This window comes from Xiphophorus hellerii, chromosome 23 (assembly GCF_003331165.1).
Source record: "Xiphophorus hellerii strain 12219 chromosome 23, Xiphophorus_hellerii-4.1, whole genome shotgun sequence".
Classification (NCBI taxonomy): domain Eukaryota; kingdom Metazoa; phylum Chordata; class Actinopteri; order Cyprinodontiformes; family Poeciliidae; genus Xiphophorus; species Xiphophorus hellerii.
The window spans coordinates 19927244-19936224 of record NC_045694.1 but is presented as its reverse complement, the minus strand read 5'-3'; the positions used below and the strand labels follow the sequence as shown (position 1 = coordinate 19936224).

At 38.3% G+C, this 8981-nt stretch overlaps 2 protein-coding genes across 2 annotated transcripts; both read right to left on the bottom strand.

Annotated features, from left to right (window-relative positions):
- Window positions 1-15: 15 nt before the first annotated feature.
- LOC116714514 (UPF0461 protein C5orf24 homolog) lies at window positions 16-3344 on the bottom strand. The gene is made up of 2 exons (XM_032555132.1): window positions 2200-3344; window positions 16-1966 (listed from the first exon to the last, which is right to left on the bottom strand). Exon 2 carries the CDS (start codon window positions 1960-1962, stop codon window positions 1294-1296), a length of 669 nt encoding a protein of 222 aa, XP_032411023.1. The 5' UTR covers window positions 1963-1966; window positions 2200-3344; the 3' UTR covers window positions 16-1293.
- A 279-nt stretch (window positions 3345-3623) lies between these two features.
- On the bottom strand, window positions 3624-7634 carry atp5po (ATP synthase peripheral stalk subunit OSCP). The gene is made up of 7 exons (XM_032555133.1): window positions 7505-7634; window positions 7160-7210; window positions 6935-7045; window positions 5575-5704; window positions 4180-4292; window positions 3981-4067; window positions 3624-3863 (listed from the first exon to the last, which is right to left on the bottom strand). The coding sequence occupies exons 1-7, from the start codon at window positions 7529-7531 to the stop codon at window positions 3753-3755; spliced, it is 630 nt and encodes a 209-aa protein (XP_032411024.1). The 5' UTR covers window positions 7532-7634; the 3' UTR covers window positions 3624-3752.
- Window positions 7635-8981: the final 1347 nt, after the last annotated feature.

The window sequence follows — 8981 nt, the reverse complement described above, 5'->3', positions numbered from 1 at the left end:
TGAGCTGGAGCCACGTACTTGAAAAGATTTTTATTATGGTTTCACATACAGCACATTAGGATTTATTATATAATCCACAATGCATATTTCTGATTTTCAATAGTGACAAGTATAACTACATAAAAATGGAAGTGCTTATGATAAGTTCAATAACAAAGAGGAAAGACATCTATATTTACAAAGTGCAGAAAGAATAAACACTGTGCTCAAAAAGTAGTAAGTTATAGCAGTTGAAGCTAATTAAAAATTTAAACACAAATTGTTTGAAGAGATGCACCAATCAATTCGCCACAGATGGTAATTTTCTTTTCTGTTGTAGAACCAAAACTAATAACTCCCACCATTTTCAGTCTCGAAATGTATTAGACAACTGCATGTATGCACGATTGAGCCTCAACAGAAGTCACACAAATTTATAGGAGAAATGCTTTGATACTTACATGGTTACACTCTGTTAATAAAATAACCTGGAGCCATTTTTGTCCCCATTAATGTGTCTTCAGCAAGAAAATCTGAATCAGTCAAAACTGAAACTGGCAGGTCAAACCTATCTGCGTAGCTTTGGTGCTGGGTTGTAAAACAAAATAAAACACATACTGTACAAGTAGATTAGTTTGAAAACATTTTCTGTTTTCAAGGAAGTGAGCTGGTTGATCTGTTTCAGAAAGTAAAACTAGAACAAAAACACAAGCCATAAAAAAATGTTCTGGAGCCAGGGCCGGCTCAAGGATTCATGAGGCCTGAAGCAGAGTTTCACTTGGGGGCCCACCTTCATTTCATCATAATGTCCATGCTTGGCTGCTTGGACAGTTTTAGCTTCTGCCTTCAACTAGCTTGTATTTCAGTCGACTAGCGAACGAACATTAATTCATTTGACTGTAACATAATGTATTTTCAAAAGTCACTTTTACATTATTAAATAAATAGTAATACAGAGTGCTCATTTAAAAAAAACCCTTTAATTTATGTATATGTTTTAATTTAACATGGTCACAAATTTAATTTGGGTTCCTAAGAAGATTCAGTTTTGACTTATACCTTGAGCTGGCCCAGACTGAGGGAACAAACAACTCGGACATAAAGTTTGAATTGCTACTTATGACTTTTTTTGCTTTTTCTGATGATTTTTTTATTTTTATTTTTTATTTTTGCATGCATGCATGAATTAGTGCATCGGTAATTACACTTTGATTCACTTATTAGATGTGAGTGAAAGGTGATACAGTTTCTTTATTTTAAAAAAAGTTTTCTGACGCATGCTCATGCAAGCAAATAACAGAGCCGTCTGTTGAGCTATTCGCCGGGTTCATCCACTTTGCTGCTGGCGTCACAGAGATCTCTACTTTCCATGATGGCGTACGGAAAAGGCGGAACATCGCTGCCAGGGAAGTCCAGTTTCTTGGGAATGCTGCAGTTGCTCAAGTCAAGGGTTTTTGCAGCATCACAGCCAAACTCCAGCTTTTTGAGACGAGCTAGACTCTTGATGCTGCCGGGCGGCCTGCCTGGGCTGACTTTATATCCCGCTGCCTTGGTGGTCCCCAGGGGTCTCCCTGGGCTGGTTTTGAATCCGGCCGCTCTGGTCGTCCCAAGTGGGCGTCCAGTACTTGTGCGGTACCCAGCCAACTTTGTAGTCCCCGAAGGCCTCCCTCTCCGCCCTGATTTAACAGTACCTTTCTTTTTCTTGGGGCCATCAGGCGCCAGGGCCTCGCCGGCCCCGATTCTCACTGCCTGTGGTTGGAAGTCACCTTGGGCCTCCTGCAGCTGGCATGTCATGGCTTTGTGTATTCCCTGCGGCAAGGGGGTAAGACTGGCGAGGGACAGCTGCAAACCAGGGTTTGTCGGAGAGGCATAAAACTTGTTGGAGTGGGTGCTGCATAAATCAAAGTGGCTGGCTGGGTGGCAGTCCTCTGCCAGCCCACCAATACAGAAGTCACTGGTGCTGCTGCTCAATCGGTGCATCATTTTTCTGTCGGGGTGGAGAGAAGTGGAAATAAGGAGGAGAACATGTGGCAAGTACAAACTGAAGCAGCTTACTTTGATGAAGCACACAGGCCTTCTTTTCAGGTTGCAACACAAAACATTAAGGATGAAAAACAAAAAGCAAAGCCAGAGTTTCTAAAACTGTAACTTGTTCCAAATCAGATCATCGTTGCAATCAAAGCTTAGCCACTGGTAACACATAAACGGATCAGCTCGTACCTCGTTTATTGTTGGGTGTTGTGTTGGAACGGGTTAATTCTGTCTCGTAAAGGTTTGTCCCCTCTGGAAGCAGCAGCATCATCTTTGTGCGGGCGCTGCGCACCCTACGCCCCCGGTGCTCTGACCAGAGCTCCGTCCGGAAACCACCCCGCTCTTTGCAGTTTATTTATGGCCTGGTTAATCCTTGCTGAGGAGGGTTAGATGGGACCGGCAGCCATTTTTGACCCGAAAAAAAAAAATTAATAAAACAGCATTAACCGAGCACGCATGCGCAAAGGCGGGTCTACAAGACGTAGAGGGGATCAGAGTGACGTAGTGAGGCTCAGATCAAACATAACTAATACCTTTCTAACTGTTGCAGAGCAACTAGATTGATATTAACCTCATGACCATTTTCATATCTCATCATATTAACAAAATGTTAGGCGTATTTTATTGCAATTTTAAACAGTTTCCAACATGTTTATATTTAAGAAATCTTGAAATATTTATATTTAAATAAATAAATTGGTGTTCTGTTGTTAACTAGATTTGAACATGTAAAGACATAAATTTTGGGCTATGCTTCTTTCAAACTAGTTCAATTTTATGACAAGCATCTGTGAACAAAAATTTTATATAGGTCCCGACTCTGATAGCTCTGGTTTCTTGTTTTGCGCTGGATGGTGAACCTCTTCCGAGTCATTTAGGCTTTTGAAAACTCTAATCGACCATATTTCAAGATTATCCTACATTTAGCTCAATCCATCTTTCGTTTTAGTCTGATCAGCTTTTCTATTGTTGCTCCAGTAACCCCACAGCATGTTGTTGCCACCACGCTTTACAATGGGGACATGTTCAGGGAGATGTGCCCTTTGCCCAAGCAAGACATTTTCCCCCTCCTTGATATTACTCCACAAAAGCCAGATTTGTGGAATGCACAACTAATAGTTGTGTCCAAACTCTCACTAAAGAGTGCTCCTCCAGAGTTACAAAGGCAACTAGCTTGCCTCTCTGATTAGATGACAGTTTAGATAGGCAGCCGTCTTTGGGTTGAACAGTGCCATATTAAAACCTTGGAGAAACGGTTTTACTCCTCAACTGTGATTTAAACGTCACTTTACCCCTGACCTGTTCACAGAAACGTTGGATTCACATCTAGATTTTTATCTAGATGTTATACATCATGATACATCCATGTGTATCATTAGATACATCTACTGATCTATTAAATTTGTGTTTCAGTCTAAAGAGACATTGATTAAATATGCCAGACAATTTTCAGATTTCCATTAGCAAACTCTCATATTCAAGTATTGTTTTGTATTTTTCCGTCACATAAAATCAGAATACATTAATGTTTGTGGTTCTAACAAATTTCAAGTCTGAGCCAAAGTGAATACTTTCACAAGGTACTGTCCATCCATGTAGGGCAAAGACAAAAGTCAGTTTTTTGTAGTTTTTATTAACATCTATAAGAATTTAAGCACAAACACCGGATTTAAGGAGTAACCACAGTGCTAGGACAAATAGCAATATTTATGTTTGGGTTTGCAAAATTAAGTCCACAGGACTTAAGTCTCCCTGATGAGCTGGGTCAGTTTCTGGATCTTTGTCTTAGTGGACATGTCCACATATTTGTCTCCAATGCTGACAATCATGCCTCCCAGGATCGAAGGATCTGACTGTAAATAGAAAATGAGTTAAAAATTACAGACAACTCAAATATATTGATGCAGCCCAATATGTTTTTCTACCCCAGCTAATTGCTTTAATGTATGTTTACCAAAAAAAAACTGTACCTTGGTTTCCAGCTTGATAGTTTCCCCCTTCTGAAGAAAGCCATTGAGGGCCACTTTCAGTTCAGCAAGACTAGATTTATCCAAAGGCTGAAACAAAAATTTGTGACAGTATCATTTATCAAAGACCACATGTACAACACTAACAATACCAGTGATTAATGAAGTCACTAGGTCTCTGTAGAAACAACACATTTCCTACCTGAGCAGTGGTGACGGAGCAGATGACCTCTCCACGGTGTGCACTCATCATTTTCCCAAACGCAGAGATAACGTCACCAGTTAGAGTGAGACGACCATTATCAGCCAAGACATCTACAAGAAATAAGCCAAACATGCAAGAACAAAGTTTACTCAGAAACAAAATGCACATAATTCATACATTATTATATAAGCTTATTGTGTTTTATAACTATCTCTGTATTTTAGTTCAAGAGCCGGTTATACTTCTCTTATGTTAATAACAGACAAGGTTGAGTTATAATGCAGAGGAAAATATGTTGCGGAGACTAACAAAAGAAATCTATCATGTATTCCACTAACATGTTTCAACTCACAAGACAAAAATACAGGCAAGGCAATAATAAGTACCAATAGAAATAACTGGTGTCACTATCAGGGTCCGAAATGAACACATTCATCCTCTGAATAACTACAGAGGAGGATACAAATGTATTTGTAAATGATTTTCATGAGCATATTGAATCAGTTATGACGTTAAATGTTGTCATCTTCTCTGCTCAATTAGTAAAAACTGAAAGGTCAAGAACTCAAGACCAAAGATAAAAAATATATATATATATTTTCAACAATTAACTAAAACACTGCATATACTGGTAAACAAAATCTTTATGAGCATGCAGAGATCTATTTAGTCTGCATGCTCAAGACTAGGTTCTTCACATTTTCCTCTCTTTCGATCTCCAACAGAGTAGACACAGGGTCTTCAAATACATGTCCTGTGGGACGGTGTTCTGCAACTTTTAGATGCGTCCCTGGTCCAACACACCTGAATCTCCTCAGTTTGCAGTCAAGTTCTCTACAGTCCTGCTAATGACCTGACCAGGACCCCAGCCGTCCAGGCCTGGATTTGAAAACCCCTTTCTGGTGTATTATTTACTAATGGTGCACATGCGTTTTTTATATTACTGTTTAGTCTAACTAAACTCAAGTGTTGCATAAAAAAAATTGCACAGACTAGTCAAAGTCATTGATGACATAAACAGTAATTATAATTGACAATATTTTTTGTTTGCACGCATTTTTTCAATTCAATTTAATTGATTAAACTTTTTAAAATAGGGTACAACTGTTCTTCACCAAGTTGTCGTGCACAAGTGTGTATTTATGTATGTAAAATTACAGATGTTTTTTTTTTAATACAAACCCCCCCCCCCCCCCCCCAAAAAAAACAGTGTTTAGTAGCAGCCCTAATCTGAGTCTCAAGTCTGCACTTGCACATCTAACATTCTTGTCAATTGTCAAATTTACTCTCTTGCAGCTCAGTTAAAAGTTTTAATGATCACCGTGGTCTAATGAGCAAACTTAAACTAATGCAGTGACAACAAGGTGGTTAAAACAAGAGCTCTGCACTCACTGATGAGGTTGACAGTGATTGGGGAAACATTGGCCTTTGCAAGGGCATCGTGGAAAGTCTTCTGCTTGATGCTGCGCTTGACATGAGGATTCATTACAATACCAGACATCTTAGGGTCCTTGATCAGGTCCTAAGAAAACAAGGCAGAAAAAACAATAATGTTGAATTAAATTAAGTTACGGCACTCACCAGCAAATGCATCATTTACAAGAGCTGTGATTTTAAGAATCCTGCTTCATAAGGATTCTCAACATCCTTATAAAGCAGGAACACGGGGAGAACTTGTCTCACTTTGATGTAATGCAACTCTTGTTTTCCCGTTTCTCTTTATTATTTTTATTCTGGTTGCACATTTTGTCGCCACGCTTCTTCTCCTGCATACTTTGTGCTATTTCTACCATTCAACTTTTACACTATTCAGCTTGCTCTCCTAATGCCGGCTATATCTTTTGGTACTCATAACCTTCATACTTTTGATGATATTCAGCTTTTTATGAATTTCTCACCCCATGGGGGAAACAGCTACATCCTGTGGCAGAATTGAGAATTATAATATAAAACGTCGTGTTTCACAGTGGATGTTTCAGGTCCTGCCTATTAATTTCAATGAATCATCCAGTTTCAGGGCTGTCATGGAGGACACAAGGCAGTGGTCATTTTGAAGTTGGGCAGTTTAACAGCTTTTATGCTGTTTGACACCTGGGAATAATTTGAGCTTTTGACATTGCCTTTTTTCGTACTGCACGTAGCATGTTTTTTGTAGTCACTGTGCTAAACGATGCCTGCAAACAAATGTTGATATCTCAGGAACCATAAAAGGTATGGATTTCATTCACCCACCGTTTTTATCAGAATGAATAATGGGACGTTTCTGTCCTTTTGCAATTTTAGGCTTTACCTGAGTTTATTTTTTTTTACATTGCATAGGCTATATTACTTCTAATACTGTTTGGGTGGAATTTTTGCATTGTTCAAAAACTTTTACTCCTCTTCAACAGTTTTTCTGTTATAATAATCCCATTTAGGCACTTTGCAGGAATATAAGTTGTTCTGGTGCTTCTGTCTATTTCTTGCATTTCTGCAAGTGTTCAGCAGTTGACTTCAAACGTTTTGGCATTTTCAACAAAAGCATTGAGCATTCAGCATTCACACTTGCATTTTCAAAGGAAATGCACACTTTCTAGTTTTTGTCGTTTATGGGCTAGAAATTATGAAAAATATAGGGGTTCCAGCTGGAACAGTGAATTTAAATCAGGATATTTTAGGTGGTGGACTAACAATATGATTTAAATATCATTTATCTATTTGAAATGAGCTTATTAATTCTTGCAAAGAATGAAATGAGCACTGCACAACTTACAGAAACTTTCCCCAGCTCCTGCTCCACTTGGTCCAGTTTGTTCTGCTTACTGGCCGCAGAGAACAGAGCTGTGGCATAGCGGCCCTCCACTCCATAGACTTGGATGGGAGGCTAGAAATAAAGATATAGCATACAATAAACAATTCCAATATGCAGCTGTCCGTCGATGATAATATTTATGGCAGTTTTGTTAATGATCGATGGGCGCAAGTCTAATTCATTTACCTTAACCAGTTTAGCTACTGGTCTAATAACAGACGTGCTGAACCGGCGAGCCTGGTGGGGAAAAAATAATCACTGAGCCGTAAACAAAATGAAATGACTACAGAGCAAGCTAAATCTGATTTTGAAGCCTTCTACGCCGTTTACGTTACAGACAGCTAGCTGCAAAGCTAACACATTAGCAGTCATTCAAGTGCACTAACTTGTAAACATTTTGTGAGTATTTAGCGACCCCCTCTAACAACCAAAAACATATATAATGTACAGGGCATACAATTAAGATTGGTTAATATCGCTTGGGACTAAGGTCAAATCCTGCAGATGACGAAAAAAGTGTCAATGTCTTACCTGCTGTCCTAGCATGTGTGCTGCCATTTTCTCCTACAGCTGTCCAGAGTAGAACGAGCGACTGCGCATGTGTAGCTGAGAAGGAGTCGTCTTCTTCTTCTTGTTTTGTTTTATGGCGGCTGGCAGACCGACTGTCATGGTGCATTACCGCCACCAACTGAACTGGAATGTGGACAAGCGATAAACAGGAAGAAAAACTAATGATGAAATCAACTTAATAATTCAACTTCATAGTAATAAACTAAATAACCTCTATTAAGTTTGTATTTAAAAAAATATATAACTTAATTAGACCTTTCGTCCCTCTACGAAAGGTCTAATTATTAAGTCTTTATTACTTTACTGATATCACGATCAGATATTTTATCAATTGTAAATTTAATATTCATTTTTGGAACTACCTTCTTTCTGATTTATAAGCAATAATTTTATTTAAAAAATATATATACTGAATCGTTTCAGGGAAAGTATATTTAGGAGCAGTGTTTCAATGGGAAATTGTTTTTGACCGATTGAGATGCTCAAAGTCGAGCAAAAGTGTTCTAAAACATATCATTTTGGAAATACCACTCCCCAAACATTATTATTATTATTATTATTATTATTATTATTATTATTATTATTATTATTATTATTATTATTATTATTATAGGTTTAATTAAGGACAGCGTTTGAACAAATATTCAAAATGCTTTAAAATTTAAACAAATATTATTCAAACTTGATGCTGTCTGATACAAGGAAACTATGAAATAATTTATTGCTGCATATTGTTACTGGTGAAAAGGATATTGGTTAGAACAATATTACATTTTTCTTCTCCATACTTTTCATGCATCAAGGGCAGTGAAACTCCACCCAAATACTCAAGGGTCCGATAAGGAAGGAGTAATACTTGTGTTTTTCAGTTTTAAGGATGTTACTGGATATACGTTTTAAGTAGATGGATCACATTTCTCAGTCTCCAAGGGGAAATTTGCAGTGAAAGCTCTACATCTCTGTCAAACCACAGATGCAGGTGGTGCTAACATAAAAAAAAAAGTAAGACCAGTCTGGCAATATGACATTGGCTAAAAAGGTATATATCATGATCCAACCTAAAGAAAGTCCAAAAACTTAAGTCATTGAAATATTTCAGTGTATAAGCTATTACAGTAATTTCTAAGGTTTTGGGACTCCACTGAATTACAATGAGAGCCAACATTTACTAATGGAGAGACCTACAGAATTGACTCCAGGAGCACATCAACGACTCATCCAGGTGGCAACAAGTAAACCTAGGACAAGATCCAAAGGCACTGTGCCTCACAGGCCTCAGTTAAGGGAAAGGTTCATGCCTCAACAATAAGACAGAGACTGGGCAAAAATGACATTCTTAGGAAAGCTCCAATTTCACTGATGACCAAAAAAAACCACAGAATCATCCCACGAAGGCCCCTTCTTCCACCCGCCCACCCCCAAAAGAAAGACAGAAAAA

What these genes read in the sequence shown, in the direction of transcription:
- LOC116714514 (XM_032555132.1), bottom strand. Translation starts at nt 1,962, where the DNA reads ATGATGCACCGATTGAGCAGCAGCACCAGTGACTTCTGTATTGGTGGG.
- atp5po (XM_032555133.1), bottom strand. Translation starts at nt 7,531, where the DNA reads ATGGCAGCACACATGCTAGGACAGCAG. An exon ending in AGGAGCTGGGGAAAGTTTCT is followed by an intron (nt 5,705 to 6,934) that starts GTAAGTTGTGCA and finishes TTGTTTTCTTAG; the next exon opens with GACCTGATCAAGGACCCTAA. An exon ending in AATCACTGTCAACCTCATCA is followed by an intron (nt 4,293 to 5,574) that starts GTGAGTGCAGAG and finishes TATTTCTTGTAG; the next exon opens with ATGTCTTGGCTGATAATGGT.